The sequence below is a fragment of the Labrus mixtus genome, chromosome 9, assembly GCF_963584025.1.
Source record: "Labrus mixtus chromosome 9, fLabMix1.1, whole genome shotgun sequence".
Classification (NCBI taxonomy): domain Eukaryota; kingdom Metazoa; phylum Chordata; class Actinopteri; order Labriformes; family Labridae; genus Labrus; species Labrus mixtus.
This window is the reverse complement of record NC_083620.1, coordinates 31,191,116-31,206,115: the sequence shown is the minus strand read 5'-3', so window position 1 is coordinate 31,206,115 and position 15,000 is coordinate 31,191,116. Positions and strand designations below refer to the sequence as shown.

The 15,000-nt window shown below is 48.3% G+C and overlaps 1 protein-coding gene and 1 non-coding gene across 6 annotated transcripts in view; both read right to left on the bottom strand.

The window, feature by feature from the left end:
- The window catches only part of atg16l1 (ATG16 autophagy related 16-like 1 (S. cerevisiae)), a 29,326-nt gene that overhangs the window by 7,755 nt on the left and 6,571 nt on the right, over window positions 1–15,000 (bottom strand). For all 5 annotated transcript variants that reach the window (XM_061047412.1, XM_061047414.1, XM_061047415.1 and 2 more), the window contains one exon: window positions 13,747–13,928. In XM_061047412.1, coding sequence (XP_060903395.1) covers window positions 13,747–13,928 — 182 coding nt within the window. The remainder of the gene's footprint in view (window positions 1–13,746; window positions 13,929–15,000) is intronic.
- LOC132981328 (small Cajal body-specific RNA 6) overlaps window positions 14,861–15,000 on the bottom strand; it is a 271-nt gene continuing 131 nt past the window's right edge. The window contains exon 1 of the non-coding RNA XR_009674552.1: window positions 14,861–15,000. This exon is cut by the window's right edge and continues 131 nt beyond it. This is a non-coding gene — a non-coding RNA (small Cajal body-specific RNA 6).

Below are 15,000 nucleotides of genomic sequence, written 5' to 3'. Positions count from 1 at the left end.
AGTCAGTTGTTGGTTGAGCAGTCACTCGTTGGTTGTAGCAGTCACTCGGTTGTAGCAGTCAGTTGTTGGTTGAGCAGTCACTCGTTGGTTGTAGCAGTCACTCGGTGGTAGCAGTCAGTTGTTGGTTGAGCAGTCACTCGTTGGTTGTAGCAGTCACTCGGTTGTAGCAGTCAGTTGTTGGTTGTAGCAGTCAGTTGTTGGTTGAGCAGTCACTCGTTGGTTGTAGCAGTCACTCGGTTGTAGCAGTCAGTTGTTGGTTGAGCAGTCACTCGTTGGTTGTAGCAGTCAGTTGTTGGTTGTAGCAGTCAGTTGTTGGTTGTAGCAGTCACTCGGTTGTAGCAGTCAGTTGTTGGTTGTAGCAGTCAGTTGTTGGTTGTAGCAGTCACTCGTTGGTTGTAGCAGTCACTCGTTGGTTGTAGCAGTCAGTTGTTGGTTGTAGCAGTCACTCGTTGGTTTTAGCAGTCACTCGTTGGTTGTAGCAGTCAGTTGTAGCAGTCACTCGTTGGTTGTAGCAGTCAGTTGTTGGTTGAGCAGTCACTCGTTGGTTGTAGCAGTCAGTTGTTGGTTGTAGCAGTCACTCGTTGGTTGTAGCAGTCACTCGTTGGTTGTAGCAGTCACTCGTTGGTTGTAGCAGTCACTCGGTTGTAGCAGTCAGTTGTTGGTTGTAGCAGTCACTCGTTGGTTGTAGCAGTCAGTTGTTGGTTGTAGCAGTCACTTGTTGGTTGTAGCAGTCACTTGTTGGTTGTAGCAGTCACTTGTTGGTTGTAGCAGTCAGTTGTTGGTTGTAGCAGTCACTTGTTGGTTGTAGCAGTCAGTTGTTGGTTGTAGCAGTCACTCGCTGGTTGTAGCAGTCACTCGGTTGTAGCAGTCAGTTGTTGGTTGTAGCAGTCACTCGTTGGTTGTAGCAGTCACTCGTTGGTTGTAGCAGTCAGTTGTAGCTGTCACTCGTTGGTTGTAGCAGTCAGTTGTAGCAGTCACTCGTTGGTTGTAGCAGTCACTCGTTGGTTGTAGCAGTCAGTTGTTGGTTGTAGCAGTCAGTTGTTGGTTGTAGCAGTCACTCGTTGGTTGTAGCAGTCACTCGTGGGTTGTAGCAGTCACTCGTGGGTTGTAGCAGTCAGTTGTAGCAGTCACTCGTTGGTTGTAGCAGTCACTCGTTGGTTGAGCAGTCACTCGTTGGTTGTAGCAGTCACTCGTTGGTTGAGCAGTCACTCGTTGGTTGTAGCAGTCAGTTGTAGCTGTCACTCGTTGGTTGTAGCAGTCAGTTGTAGCAGTCACTCGTTGGTTTTAGCAGTCACTTCTTGGTTGTAGCAGTCACTTGTTGGTTGTAGCAGTCAGTTGTAGCTGTCACTCGTTGGTTGTAGCAGTCAGTTGTAGCAGTCACTCGTTGGTTGTAGCAGTCACTCGTTGGTTGTAGCAGTCAGTTGTTGGTTGTAGCAGTCAGTTGTTGGTTGTAGCAGTCACTCGTTGGTTGTAGCAGTCACTCGTGGGTTGTAGCAGTCACTCGTGGGTTGTAGCAGTCAGTTGTAGCAGTCACTCGTTGGTTGTAGCAGTCACTCGTTGGTTGAGCAGTCACTCGTTGGTTGTAGCAGTCACTCGTTGGTTGAGCAGTCACTCGTTGGTTGTAGCAGTCACTCGTTGGTTGTAGCAGTCACTCGTTGGTTGTAGCAGTCACTCGTTGGTTGTAGCAGTCACTCGTTGGTTGAGCAGTCGCTCATTGGTTGTAGCAGTCACTCGTTGGTTGTAGCAGTCAGTTGTTGGTTGTAGCAGTCACTCGTGGGTTGTAGCAGTCACTCGTGGGTTGTAGCAGTCAGTTGTAGCAGTCACTCGTTGGTTGAGCAGTCACTCGTTGGTTGTAGCAGTCACTCGTTGGTTGTAGCAGTCAGTTGTTGGTTGTAGCAGTCACTCGTTGGTTGTAGCAGTCACTCGTTGGTTGTAGCAGTCAGTTGTTGGTTGTAGCAGTCAGTTGTTGGTTGTTGGTTGTAGCAGTCAGTGGTTGGTTGTAGCAGTCAGTGGTTGGTTGTAGCAGTCAGTTGTTGGTTGTAGCAGTCAGTTGTTGGTTGTAGCAGTCAGTTGTTGGTTGTAGCAGTCACTCGTTGGTTGAGCAGTCACTCGTTGGTTGTAGCAGTCAGTTGTTGGTTGTAGCAGTCAGTTGTTAGTTGTAGCAGTCACTCGTTGGTTGAGCAGTCACTCGTTGGTTGTAGCAGTCAGTTGTTGGTTGTAGCAGTCAGTTGTTGGTTGTAGCAGTCAGTTGTTGGTTGTAGCAGTCAGTTGTTGGTTGTAGCAGTCACTCGTTGGTTGAGCAGTCAGTGGCTGGTTGTAGCAGTCAGTTGTTGGTTGTTGGTTGTAGCAGTCAGTGGTTGGTTGTAGCAGTCAGTTGTTCGTTGTAGCAGTCAGTTGTTGGTTGTAGCAGTCACTCGTTGGTTGTAGCAGTCACTCGTTGGTTGTAGCAGTCACTCGTTGGTTGTAGCAGTCAGTTGTTGGTTGTAGCAGTCACTCGTTGGTTGTAGCAGTCAGTTGTTGGTTGAGCAGTCACTCGTTGGTTGTAGCAGTCACTCGGTTGTAGCAGTCAGTTGTTGGTTGAGCAGTCACTCGTTGGTTGTAGCAGTCACTCGGTTGTAGCAGTCAGTTGTTGGTTGTAGCAGTCAGTTGTAGCAGTCACTAGTTGGTTGTAGCAGTCAGTTGTTGGTTGTAGCAGTCAGTTGTTGGTTGAGCAGTCACTCGTTGGTTGTAGCAGTCAGTTGTTGGTTGTAGCAGTCACTAGTTGGTTGTAGCAGTCACTAGTTGGTTGTAGCAGTCAGTTGTTGGTTGTAGCAGTCAGTTGTTGGTTGTAGCAATCAGTTGTTGGTTGAGCACTCGGTTGTAGCAGTCAGTTGTTGGTTGTAGCAGTCAGTTGTAGCAGTCACTCGTTGGTTGTAGCAGTCACTCGGTTGTAGCAGTCAGTTGTTGGTTGTAGCAGTCAGTTGTAGCAGTCACTAGTTGGTTGTAGCAGTCAGTTGTTGGTTGTAGCAGTCAGTTGTTGGTTGAGCAGTCACTCGTTGGTTGTAGCAGTCAGTTGTTGGTTGTAGCAGTCACTAGTTGGTTGTAGCAGTCACTAGTTGGTTGTAGCAGTCAGTTGTTGGTTGTAGCAGTCACTCGTTGGTTGTAGCAGTCAGTTGTTGGTTGAGCACTCGGTTGTAGCAGTCAGTTGTTGGTTGTAGCAGTCAGTTGTAGCAGTCACTCGTTGGTTGTAGCAGTCACTCGGTTGTAGCAGTCAGTTGTTGGTTGTAGCAGTCAGTTGTAGCAGTCACTCGTTGGTTGTAGCAGTCACTCGGTTGTAGCAGTCAGTTGTTGGTTGTAGCAGTCACTAGTTGGTTGTAGCAGTCAGTTGTTGGTTGTAGCAGTCAGTTATTGGTTGTAGCAGTCACTCGGTTCTAGCAGTCAGTTGTTGGTTCTAGCAGTCAGTTGTTGGTTGTAGCAGTCACTCGTTGGTTGTAGCAGTCACTCGGTTGTAGCAGTTACTCGGTCCTAGCAGTCACTCGTTGGTTTTAGCAGTCACTCGTTGGTTGTAGCAGTCACTTGTTGGTTGTAGCAGTCAGTTGTAGCAGTCACTCGTTGGTTGTAGCAGTCAGTTGTAGCAGTCACTCGTTGGTTGTAGCAGTCACTCGTTGGTTGTAGCAGTCAGTTGTTGGTTGTAGCAGTCAGTTGATGGTTGTAGCAGTCACTCGTTGGTTGTAGCAGTCACTCGTGGGTTGTAGCAGTCACTCGTGGGTTGTAGCAGTCAGTTGTAGCAGTCACTCGTTGGTTGTAGCAGTCACTCGTTGGTTGAGCAGTCACTCGTTGGTTGTAGCAGTCACTCGTTGGTTGTAGCAGTCAGTTGTTGGTTGTAGCAGTCACTCGTTGGTTGTAGCAGTCAGTTGTTGGTTGTAGCAGTCACTTGTGGGTTGTAGCAGTCAGTTGTAGCAGTCAGTTGTTGGTTGTAGCAGTCAGTTGTTGGTTGTAGCAGTCACTCGTGGGTTGTAGCAGTCACTCGTGGGTTGTAGCAGTCACTCGTTGGTTGTAGCAGTCACTCGTGGGTTGTAGCAGTCACTCGTGGGTTGTAGCAGTCAGTTGTTGGTTGTAGCAGTCACTTGTTGGTTGTAGCAGTCACTTGTTGGTTGTAGCAGTCAGTTGTTGGTTGTAGCAGTCACTTGTTGGTTGTAGCAGTCAGTTGTTGGTTGTAGCAGTCACTCGCTGGTTGTAGCAGTCACTCGGTCCTAGCAGTCAGTTGTTGGTTGTAGCAGTCACTCGTTGGTTTTAGCAGTCACTCGTTGGTTGTAGCAGTCACTTGTTGGTTGTAGCAGTCACTTGTAGCAGTCACTCGTTGGTTGTAGCAGTCAGTTGTAGCAGTCACTCGTTGGTTGTAGCAGTCACTCGTGGGTTGTAGCAGTCACTCGTGGGTTGTAGCAGTCACTCGTGGGTTGTAGCAGTCACTCGTGGGTTGTAGCAGTCACTCGTGGGTTGTAGCAGTCAGTTGTAGCAGTCACTCGTTGGTTGAGCAGTCACTCGTTGGTTGAGCAGTCACTCGTTGGTTGTAGCAGTCACTCGTTGGTTGTAGCAGTCAGTTGTTGGTTGTAGCAGTCACTCGTTGGTTGTAGCAGTCACTCGTTGGTTGTAGCAGTCAGTTGTTGGTTGTAGCAGTCAGTTGTTGGTTGTTGGTTGTAGCAGTCAGTGGTTGGTTGTAGCAGTCAGTTGTTCGTTGTAGCAGTCAGTTGTTCGTTGTAGCAGTCAGTTGTTGGTTGTAGCAGTCACTCGTTGGTTGTAGCAGTCAGTTGTTGGTTGTAGCAGTCACTCGTTGGTTGTAGCAGTCACTCGTTGGTTGAGCAGTCAGTTGTTGGTTGTAGCAGTCAGTTGTTGGTTGTAGCAGTCAGTTGTTAGTTGTAGCAGTCACTCGTTGGTTGAGCAGTCACTCGTTGGTTGTAGCAGTCACTTGTTGGTTGTAGCAGTCACTCGTTGGTTGAGCAGTCACTCGTTGGTTGTAGCAGTCACTCGTTGGTTGTAGCAGTCAGTTGTTGGTTGTAGCAGTCAGTGGTTGGTTGTAGCAGTCTGTTGTTGGTTGTAGCAGTCACTCGTTGGTTGAGCAGTCACTCGTTGGTTGTAGCAGTCACTAGTTGGTTGTAGCAGTCAGTTGTTGGTTGTAGCAGTCACTCACTGGTTGTAGCAGTCAGTCGTTGGTTGTAGCAGTCACTCGTTGGTTTTAGCAGTCAGTTGTTGGTTGCAGCAGTCACTCGTTGGTTGTAGCAGTCAGTTGTAGCAGTCACTCGTTGGTTGTAGCAGTCAGTTGTTGGTTGAGCAGTCACTCGTTGGTTGTAGCAGTCAGTTGTTGGTTGTAGCAGTCACTCGTTGGTTGTAGCAGTCACTCGTTGGTTGTAGCAGTCACTCGTTGGTTGTAGCAGTCACTCGGTTGTAGCAGTCAGTTGTTGGTTGTAGCAGTCAGTTGTTGGTTGTAGCAGTCACTCGGTTGTAGCAGTCAGTTGTTGGTTGTAGCAGTCAGTTGTTGGTTGTAGCAGTCAGTTGTTGGTTGTAGCAGTCACTCGTTGGTTGTAGCAGTCAGTTGTTGGTTGTAGCAGTCACTCACTGGTTGTAGCAGTCACTCGGTTGTAGCAGTCAGTCGTTGGTTGTAGCAGTCACTCGTTGGTTTTAGCAGTCACTCGGTTGTAGCAGTCAGTTGTTGGTTGTAGCAGTCAGTTGTTGGTTGCAGCAGTCACTCGGTTGTAGCAGTCAGTTGTTGGTTGAGCAGTCACTCGTTGGTTGTAGCAGTCACTCGGTTGTAGCAGTCAGTTGTTGGTTGAGCAGTCACTCGTTGGTTGTAGCAGTCACTCGGTGGTAGCAGTCAGTTGTTGGTTGAGCAGTCACTCGTTGGTTGTAGCAGTCACTCGGTTGTAGCAGTCAGTTGTTGGTTGTAGCAGTCAGTTGTTGGTTGAGCAGTCACTCGTTGGTTGTAGCAGTCACTCGGTTGTAGCAGTCAGTTGTTGGTTGAGCAGTCACTCGTTGGTTGTAGCAGTCAGTTGTTGGTTGTAGCAGTCAGTTGTTGGTTGTAGCAGTCACTCGGTTGTAGCAGTCAGTTGTTGGTTGTAGCAGTCAGTTGTTGGTTGTAGCAGTCACTCGTTGGTTGTAGCAGTCACTCGTTGGTTGTAGCAGTCAGTTGTTGGTTGTAGCAGTCACTCGTTGGTTTTAGCAGTCACTCGTTGGTTGTAGCAGTCAGTTGTAGCAGTCACTCGTTGGTTGTAGCAGTCAGTTGTTGGTTGAGCAGTCACTCGTTGGTTGTAGCAGTCAGTTGTTGGTTGTAGCAGTCACTCGTTGGTTGTAGCAGTCACTCGTTGGTTGTAGCAGTCACTCGTTGGTTGTAGCAGTCACTCGGTTGTAGCAGTCAGTTGTTGGTTGTAGCAGTCACTCGTTGGTTGTAGCAGTCAGTTGTTGGTTGTAGCAGTCACTTGTTGGTTGTAGCAGTCACTTGTTGGTTGTAGCAGTCACTTGTTGGTTGTAGCAGTCAGTTGTTGGTTGTAGCAGTCACTTGTTGGTTGTAGCAGTCAGTTGTTGGTTGTAGCAGTCACTCGCTGGTTGTAGCAGTCACTCGGTTGTAGCAGTCAGTTGTTGGTTGTAGCAGTCACTCGTTGGTTGTAGCAGTCACTCGTTGGTTGTAGCAGTCAGTTGTAGCTGTCACTCGTTGGTTGTAGCAGTCAGTTGTAGCAGTCACTCGTTGGTTGTAGCAGTCACTCGTTGGTTGTAGCAGTCAGTTGTTGGTTGTAGCAGTCAGTTGTTGGTTGTAGCAGTCACTCGTTGGTTGTAGCAGTCACTCGTGGGTTGTAGCAGTCACTCGTGGGTTGTAGCAGTCAGTTGTAGCAGTCACTCGTTGGTTGTAGCAGTCACTCGTTGGTTGAGCAGTCACTCGTTGGTTGTAGCAGTCACTCGTTGGTTGAGCAGTCACTCGTTGGTTGTAGCAGTCAGTTGTAGCTGTCACTCGTTGGTTGTAGCAGTCAGTTGTAGCAGTCACTCGTTGGTTTTAGCAGTCACTTCTTGGTTGTAGCAGTCACTTGTTGGTTGTAGCAGTCAGTTGTAGCTGTCACTCGTTGGTTGTAGCAGTCAGTTGTAGCAGTCACTCGTTGGTTGTAGCAGTCACTCGTTGGTTGTAGCAGTCAGTTGTTGGTTGTAGCAGTCAGTTGTTGGTTGTAGCAGTCACTCGTTGGTTGTAGCAGTCACTCGTGGGTTGTAGCAGTCACTCGTGGGTTGTAGCAGTCAGTTGTAGCAGTCACTCGTTGGTTGTAGCAGTCACTCGTTGGTTGAGCAGTCACTCGTTGGTTGTAGCAGTCACTCGTTGGTTGAGCAGTCACTCGTTGGTTGTAGCAGTCACTCGTTGGTTGTAGCAGTCACTCGTTGGTTGTAGCAGTCACTCGTTGGTTGTAGCAGTCACTCGTTGGTTGAGCAGTCGCTCATTGGTTGTAGCAGTCACTCGTTGGTTGTAGCAGTCAGTTGTTGGTTGTAGCAGTCACTCGTGGGTTGTAGCAGTCACTCGTGGGTTGTAGCAGTCAGTTGTAGCAGTCACTCGTTGGTTGAGCAGTCACTCGTTGGTTGTAGCAGTCACTCGTTGGTTGTAGCAGTCAGTTGTTGGTTGTAGCAGTCACTCGTTGGTTGTAGCAGTCACTCGTTGGTTGTAGCAGTCAGTTGTTGGTTGTAGCAGTCAGTTGTTGGTTGTTGGTTGTAGCAGTCAGTGGTTGGTTGTAGCAGTCAGTGGTTGGTTGTAGCAGTCAGTTGTTGGTTGTAGCAGTCAGTTGTTGGTTGTAGCAGTCAGTTGTTGGTTGTAGCAGTCACTCGTTGGTTGAGCAGTCACTCGTTGGTTGTAGCAGTCAGTTGTTGGTTGTAGCAGTCAGTTGTTAGTTGTAGCAGTCACTCGTTGGTTGAGCAGTCACTCGTTGGTTGTAGCAGTCAGTTGTTGGTTGTAGCAGTCAGTTGTTGGTTGTAGCAGTCAGTTGTTGGTTGTAGCAGTCAGTTGTTGGTTGTAGCAGTCACTCGTTGGTTGAGCAGTCAGTGGCTGGTTGTAGCAGTCAGTTGTTGGTTGTTGGTTGTAGCAGTCAGTGGTTGGTTGTAGCAGTCAGTTGTTCGTTGTAGCAGTCAGTTGTTGGTTGTAGCAGTCACTCGTTGGTTGTAGCAGTCACTCGTTGGTTGTAGCAGTCACTCGTTGGTTGTAGCAGTCAGTTGTTGGTTGTAGCAGTCACTCGTTGGTTGTAGCAGTCAGTTGTTGGTTGAGCAGTCACTCGTTGGTTGTAGCAGTCACTCGGTTGTAGCAGTCAGTTGTTGGTTGAGCAGTCACTCGTTGGTTGTAGCAGTCACTCGGTTGTAGCAGTCAGTTGTTGGTTGTAGCAGTCAGTTGTAGCAGTCACTAGTTGGTTGTAGCAGTCAGTTGTTGGTTGTAGCAGTCAGTTGTTGGTTGAGCAGTCACTCGTTGGTTGTAGCAGTCAGTTGTTGGTTGTAGCAGTCACTAGTTGGTTGTAGCAGTCACTAGTTGGTTGTAGCAGTCAGTTGTTGGTTGTAGCAGTCAGTTGTTGGTTGTAGCAATCAGTTGTTGGTTGAGCACTCGGTTGTAGCAGTCAGTTGTTGGTTGTAGCAGTCAGTTGTAGCAGTCACTCGTTGGTTGTAGCAGTCACTCGGTTGTAGCAGTCAGTTGTTGGTTGTAGCAGTCAGTTGTAGCAGTCACTAGTTGGTTGTAGCAGTCAGTTGTTGGTTGTAGCAGTCAGTTGTTGGTTGAGCAGTCACTCGTTGGTTGTAGCAGTCAGTTGTTGGTTGTAGCAGTCACTAGTTGGTTGTAGCAGTCACTAGTTGGTTGTAGCAGTCAGTTGTTGGTTGTAGCAGTCACTCGTTGGTTGTAGCAGTCAGTTGTTGGTTGAGCACTCGGTTGTAGCAGTCAGTTGTTGGTTGTAGCAGTCAGTTGTAGCAGTCACTCGTTGGTTGTAGCAGTCACTCGGTTGTAGCAGTCAGTTGTTGGTTGTAGCAGTCAGTTGTAGCAGTCACTCGTTGGTTGTAGCAGTCACTCGGTTGTAGCAGTCAGTTGTTGGTTGTAGCAGTCACTAGTTGGTTGTAGCAGTCAGTTGTTGGTTGTAGCAGTCAGTTATTGGTTGTAGCAGTCACTCGGTTCTAGCAGTCAGTTGTTGGTTCTAGCAGTCAGTTGTTGGTTGTAGCAGTCACTCGTTGGTTGTAGCAGTCACTCGGTTGTAGCAGTTACTCGGTCCTAGCAGTCACTCGTTGGTTTTAGCAGTCACTCGTTGGTTGTAGCAGTCACTTGTTGGTTGTAGCAGTCAGTTGTAGCAGTCACTCGTTGGTTGTAGCAGTCAGTTGTAGCAGTCACTCGTTGGTTGTAGCAGTCACTCGTTGGTTGTAGCAGTCAGTTGTTGGTTGTAGCAGTCAGTTGATGGTTGTAGCAGTCACTCGTTGGTTGTAGCAGTCACTCGTGGGTTGTAGCAGTCACTCGTGGGTTGTAGCAGTCAGTTGTAGCAGTCACTCGTTGGTTGTAGCAGTCACTCGTTGGTTGAGCAGTCACTCGTTGGTTGTAGCAGTCACTCGTTGGTTGTAGCAGTCAGTTGTTGGTTGTAGCAGTCACTCGTTGGTTGTAGCAGTCAGTTGTTGGTTGTAGCAGTCACTTGTGGGTTGTAGCAGTCAGTTGTAGCAGTCAGTTGTTGGTTGTAGCAGTCAGTTGTTGGTTGTAGCAGTCACTCGTGGGTTGTAGCAGTCACTCGTGGGTTGTAGCAGTCACTCGTTGGTTGTAGCAGTCACTCGTGGGTTGTAGCAGTCACTCGTGGGTTGTAGCAGTCAGTTGTTGGTTGTAGCAGTCACTTGTTGGTTGTAGCAGTCACTTGTTGGTTGTAGCAGTCAGTTGTTGGTTGTAGCAGTCACTTGTTGGTTGTAGCAGTCAGTTGTTGGTTGTAGCAGTCACTCGCTGGTTGTAGCAGTCACTCGGTCCTAGCAGTCAGTTGTTGGTTGTAGCAGTCACTCGTTGGTTTTAGCAGTCACTCGTTGGTTGTAGCAGTCACTTGTTGGTTGTAGCAGTCACTTGTAGCAGTCACTCGTTGGTTGTAGCAGTCAGTTGTAGCAGTCACTCGTTGGTTGTAGCAGTCACTCGTGGGTTGTAGCAGTCACTCGTGGGTTGTAGCAGTCACTCGTGGGTTGTAGCAGTCACTCGTGGGTTGTAGCAGTCACTCGTGGGTTGTAGCAGTCAGTTGTAGCAGTCACTCGTTGGTTGAGCAGTCACTCGTTGGTTGAGCAGTCACTCGTTGGTTGTAGCAGTCACTCGTTGGTTGTAGCAGTCAGTTGTTGGTTGTAGCAGTCACTCGTTGGTTGTAGCAGTCACTCGTTGGTTGTAGCAGTCAGTTGTTGGTTGTAGCAGTCAGTTGTTGGTTGTTGGTTGTAGCAGTCAGTGGTTGGTTGTAGCAGTCAGTTGTTCGTTGTAGCAGTCAGTTGTTCGTTGTAGCAGTCAGTTGTTGGTTGTAGCAGTCACTCGTTGGTTGTAGCAGTCAGTTGTTGGTTGTAGCAGTCACTCGTTGGTTGTAGCAGTCACTCGTTGGTTGAGCAGTCAGTTGTTGGTTGTAGCAGTCAGTTGTTGGTTGTAGCAGTCAGTTGTTAGTTGTAGCAGTCACTCGTTGGTTGAGCAGTCACTCGTTGGTTGTAGCAGTCACTTGTTGGTTGTAGCAGTCACTCGTTGGTTGAGCAGTCACTCGTTGGTTGTAGCAGTCACTCGTTGGTTGTAGCAGTCAGTTGTTGGTTGTAGCAGTCAGTGGTTGGTTGTAGCAGTCAGTTCTTGGTTGTTGGTTGTAGCAGTCAGTGGTTGGTTGTAGCAGTCAGTTGTTCGTTGTAGCAGTCAGTTGTTCGTTGTAGCAGTCAGTTGTTGGTTGTAGCAGTCACTCGTTGGTTGAGCAGTCAGTGGTTGGTTGTAGCAGTCAGTTGTTGGTTGTAGCAGTCACTCGTTGGTTGTAGCAGTCACTCGTTGGTTGAGCAGTCACTCGTTGGTTGTAGCAGTCAGTTGTTGGTTGTAGCAGTCACTCGTTGGTTGTAGCAGTCAGTGGTTGGTTGTAGCAGTCACTCGCTGGTTGTAGCAGTCACTCGGTTGTAGCAGTCAGTCGTTGGTTGTAGCAGTCAGTTGTTGGTTGTAGCAGTCAGTTGTTGGTTGTAGCAGTCAGTTGTTGGTTGTAGCAGTCACTCGGTTGTAGCAGTCAGTTGTTGGTTGTAGCAGCCACTCGTTGGTTGTAGCAGTCAGTTGTTGGTTGTAGCAGTCACTTGTTGGTTGTAGCAGTCACTTGTTGGTTGTAGCAGTCACTCGGTTGTAGCAGTCAGTTGTTGGTTGTAGCAGTCAGTTGTTGGTTGTAGCAGTCACTCGTTGGTTGTAGCAGTCACTCGGTTGTAGCAGTCAGTTGTTGGTTGTAGCAGTCACTCGTTGGTTGTAGCAGTCAGTTGTTGGTTGTAGCAGTCACTTGTTGGTTGTAGCAGTCACTTGTTGGTTGTAGCAGTCACTCGGTTGTAGCAGTCAGTTGTTGGTTGTAGCAGTCAGTTGTTGGTTGTAGCAGTCACTCGGTTGTAGCAGTCAGTTGTTGGTTGTAGCAGTCACTCGTTGGTTGTAGCAGTCAGTTGTTGGTTGTAGCAGTCACTTGTTGGTTGTAGCAGTCAGTTGTTGGTTGTAGCAGTCACTTGTTGGTTGTAGCAGTCACTTGTTGGTTGTAGCAGTCACTTGTTGGTTGTAGCAGTCAGTTGTTGGTTGTAGCAGTCACTCGTTGGTTGTAGCAGTCAGTTGTTGGTTGTAGCAGTCACTCGGTTGTAGCAGTCAGTTGTTGGTTGTAGCAGTCACTCGTTGGTTTTAGCAGTCACTCGTTGGTTGTAGCAGTCACTTGTTGGTTGTAGCAGTCAGTTGTAGCAGTCACTCGTTGGTTGTAGCAGTCAGTTGTAGCAGTCACTCGTTGGTTGTAGCAGTCACTCGTTGGTTGTAGCAGTCAGTTGTTGGTTGTAGCAGTCACTCGTTGGTTGTAGCAGTCACTCGTTGGTTGTAGCAGTCACTCGTGGGTTGTAGCAGTCAGTTGTAGCAGTCACTCGTTGGTTGTAGCAGTCACTCGTTGGTTGTAGCAGTCACTCGTTGGTTGAGCAGTCACTCGTTGGTTGTAGCAGTCACTCGTTGGTTGTAGCAGTCACTCGTGTGTTGTAGCAGTCAGTTGTAGCAGTCACTCGTTGGTTGTAGCAGTCAGTTGTTGGTTGTAGCAGTCACTCGTGGGTTGTAGAAGTCAGTTGTAGCAGTCACTCGTTGGTTGTAGCAGTCACTCGTGGGTTGTAGCAGTCAGTTGTAGCAGTCACTCGTTGGTTGAGCAGTCACTCGTTGGTTGTAGCAGTCACTCGTTGGTTGTAGCAGTCAGTTGTTGGTTGTAGCAGTCACTCGTTGGTTGTAGCAGTCACTCGTTGGTTGTAGCAGTCAGTTGTTGGTTGTAGAAGTCAGTTGTCGGTTGTTGGTTGTAGCAGTCAGTGGTTGGTTGTAGCAGTCAGTTGTTCGTTGCAGCAGTCAGTTGTTCGTTGTAGCAGTCAGTTGTTCGTTGTAGCAGTCAGTTGTTCGTTGTAGCAGTCAGTTGTTGGTTGTAGCAGTCACTCGTTGGTTGTAGCAGTCAGTTGTTGGTTGTAGCAGTCAGTTGTTGGTTGTAGCAGTCACTCGTTGGTTGTAGCAGTCACTCGTTGGTTGAGCAGTCACTCGTTGGTTGTAGCAGTCAGTTGTTGGTTGTAGCAGTCAGTTGTTAGTTGTAGCAGTCACTCGTTGGTTGAGCAGTCACTCGTTGGTTGTAGCAGTCAGTTGTTGGTTGTAGCAGTCACTCGTTGGTTGAGCAGTCACTCGTTGGTTGTAGCAGTCACTCGTTGGTTGTAGCAGTCAGTTGTTGGTTGTAGCAGTCAGTTGTTGGTTGTTGGTTGTAGCAGTCAGTGGTTGGTTGTAGCAGTCAGTTGTTCGTTGTAGCAGTCACTCGTGGGTTGTAGCAGTCAGTTGTTGATTGTAGCAGTCACTCGTTGGTTGAGCAGTCACTCGTGGGTTGTAGCAGTCACTCGTTGGTTGAGCAGTCACTCGTTGGTTGTAGCAGTCACTCGTTGGTTGTAGCAGTCAGTTGTTGGTTGTAGCAGTCAGTTGTTGGTTGTAGCAGTCAGTTGTTGGTTGTTGGTTGTAGCAGTCAGTGGTTGGTTGTAGCAGTCAGTTGTTGGTTGTAGCAGTCAGTTGTTGGTTGTAGCAGTCACTCGTTGGTTGAGCAGTCAGTGGTTGGTTGTAGCAGTCAGTTGTTGGTTGTAGCAGTCACTCGTTGGTTGTAGCAGTCACTCGTTGGTTGTAGCAGTCACTCGTTGGTTGAGCAGTCACTCGTTGGTTGTAGCAGTCACTCGTTGGTTGTAGCAGTCACTCGTTGGTTGTAGCAGTCACTCGGTTGAGCAGTCACTCGTTGGTTGTAGCAGTCACTCGTTGGTTGTAGCAGTCACTCGTTGGTTGTAGCAGTCACTCGGTTGAGCAGTCACTCGTTGGTTGTAGCAGTCACTCGTTGGTTGTAGCAGTCAGTTGTTGGTTGTAGCAGTCACTCGTTGGTTGTAGCAGTCAGTTGTTGGTTGTAGCAGTCACTCGTTGGTTGAGCAGTCAGTGTTGGTTGTAGCAGTGACTCATTGGTTGAGCAGTCACTCGTTGGTTGTAGCAGTCACTCGTTGGATTCAGTAGTTTGGTGAAGTAGCAGCCATGCAGAGCACCTGGTGTCCTTCTCGTTCTCTGCGTTCAGCTTGTTGGCCTCCTGTGCCTTCTCAGCCATCCAGCGAGACACTAGCTCCTGGTTGTCCTCTGTGGTTTTTCTAAGTTTCTCCTCTAGGGCTGAGAAGGTGATCTGCAGAGCGTCATACTCATCCTTCAGCGTCTGATTGGCTCTCTCCAGGTCCTGCAGGGACACAAGAAGCCCTTAATCTTAATGTATCGTCACACACCCCTCCCTCAGCTTACGGCTGTCGTTACCATGGAAACGTGACTGATTGAGTCAAAGGGTGCATCTGAATTGTCTTTTTAATCTTAGGAAGGTTCCTAAGTGAGTGAAATGACCTGGAAGCATTTAAGTGGCAGCCATGATAAGAGCTGTCTGAATTCTCTAAAGCTAAGGAAAGGTGGGTCAATGCTTCCTTTATAAGCTCCTTTAGCATAGGATACACTGGACCATCCTTTACCAAAGGAGATGAGATATGACGCCCCACAATTCCTTGCGGCCGAAACATTTTAAGCGACTCGCGCATCCGACCAAAATGAACGATGATGGTTAAGTGACACAGATCATGAAAGGGACATTTTTATCCAGATGATGTTTTATTCTCCATATTTCATTCACTTAAGAATGCTTTGTGCAGTTGGATTATTTCACCGGGAAGAAGGCACAGGGGAACGTTTTAAGATGATCTTTTTGTAGTCCATTTTCTGAACATTGTAGTTTCAACACGGCGGACCCACGTCATTAACCTCCGCTGGCCCGTCGCATTTAATGACGTGGCCTAGTGGAAATGTGGTCGGATTGTCAGAGCAACGAGATCGCCTTTCCCTAATTCCTTTATGAATTCTCCTAACATCTTTCCTTAACCTCATGACGTTTTCCCCGGGGTTAAGGTGAAGTGGATAGTGAAAGGAGATAGGAGGGACAATCTGGATGCACCCTAAGCCTCAAGAACAGGCTGGTTAACACTGACTTCCTGTCCAGATGGGGAAATGTTAGACTGTAACACACTGACCTCCTGTTCAGACAGGGGGAAATGTTTGACTGTAACACATTGACTTCCTGTCCAGATGGGGGAAATGTTTGACTGTAACACACTGACTTCCTGTTCAGGAGGTCTCAGGTTGAAAACTTGAGATCAGGCCCCTCCTCTCCTTTAGCCTGACACTCCGAGCTGATTGGCTGTGTTGGGTGACATCATCATTGAGTCTGCAGGTTCTCTGTGCAGACTCACAGTGTGATGTCACCCTCTGTT